Source organism: Sinocyclocheilus anshuiensis, unplaced genomic scaffold (assembly GCF_001515605.1).
Source record: "Sinocyclocheilus anshuiensis isolate Anshui unplaced genomic scaffold, SAMN03320099.WGS_v1.1 C32408936, whole genome shotgun sequence".
NCBI classification, from domain to species: domain Eukaryota; kingdom Metazoa; phylum Chordata; class Actinopteri; order Cypriniformes; family Cyprinidae; genus Sinocyclocheilus; species Sinocyclocheilus anshuiensis.
In genome coordinates, this window is record NW_015616042.1 from 1 (window position 1) to 951 (window position 951).

At 35.4% G+C, this 951-nt stretch overlaps 1 protein-coding gene across 1 annotated transcript; it reads left to right on the forward strand.

The window, feature by feature from the left end:
• Positions 1 to 15: 15 nt before the first annotated feature.
• Positions 16 to 761, forward strand: LOC107682618 (phosphoglucomutase-2-like; the record flags this gene model as incomplete). The annotated part of the gene is made up of 3 exons (XM_016478800.1): positions 16 to 203; positions 301 to 490; positions 586 to 761. Coding segments are annotated over 3 exons (554 nt in total), but the record flags the coding sequence as incomplete, so codon positions are not given.
• Between the last annotated feature and the right edge of the window lie 190 nt (positions 762 to 951).

Below are 951 nucleotides of genomic sequence, written 5' to 3' on the forward strand. Positions count from 1 at the left end.
ATTTAAAAAAAAAAAAAACTGGTGCAAACCTCAGAAGCTTTAATATTGTTCTTTGGTTGCTTTGTTGTTGTAGGTTACATGTGTTCTCCTGCAGTTTTGGACAAAGATGGTGTAAGTGCGGCTGCCATTGCTGGCGAGTTTGTCTCTTACCTGGCTTCTAAAAATAGAACTCTGTCCCATCAACTCAGATCCATTTATGAGGAGTATGTGTCACAAAAACTTTGCCATTGACATCTCTAATAATTTATGTACTGTATCTTCTTGTTAATCATTATTTTCACACTGTCGCACTGTTTTCAGGTATGGTTACCACATTTCCAAGAATTCCTACTTCATCTGTCACGACCAAGACACCATTAAACGCTTGTTTGAGCGTCTTCGGAACTATGCCGGGGAGAATTCGTACCCTAAAGAGTGCGGGGACTTTGCCATCACAGGAGTGAGAGATCTTACGACAGGCTATGACAGCAACCAGCCAGACAACAAGGCCGTGCGTAGCCCATAATGATTAGAATGATTGTGATAGCTGATCTTATTTAAAGTTTTCTTATCCTATATCTGTGTGTCTTTTTCTGTTCGTCACAGGTTCTGCCCACCAGTAAAAGCAGTCAGATGATTACCTTCACCTTTGCTAACGGGGGCGTGGCTACAATGAGGACCAGCGGCACAGAGCCTAAAATCAAATATTACACTGAGCTCTGTGCTGCACCAGGAAACAGGTTTTTAGACAGCTTCATTATTTTACACTGTCATCACTATAGGCCTAATTTTAAAATTATTATTATGTAAAATTATTGCTGTTATTATTATTATTAAAAGTGATTTTATTTTATTATTATTTGATTAATACAAAAATAAACAATTCAAAGAAAGTTTACTATTGCAATAATATTTTTACATTTGATAATAATAATAATAATATTTATATATTATATAAAATATTACATAATT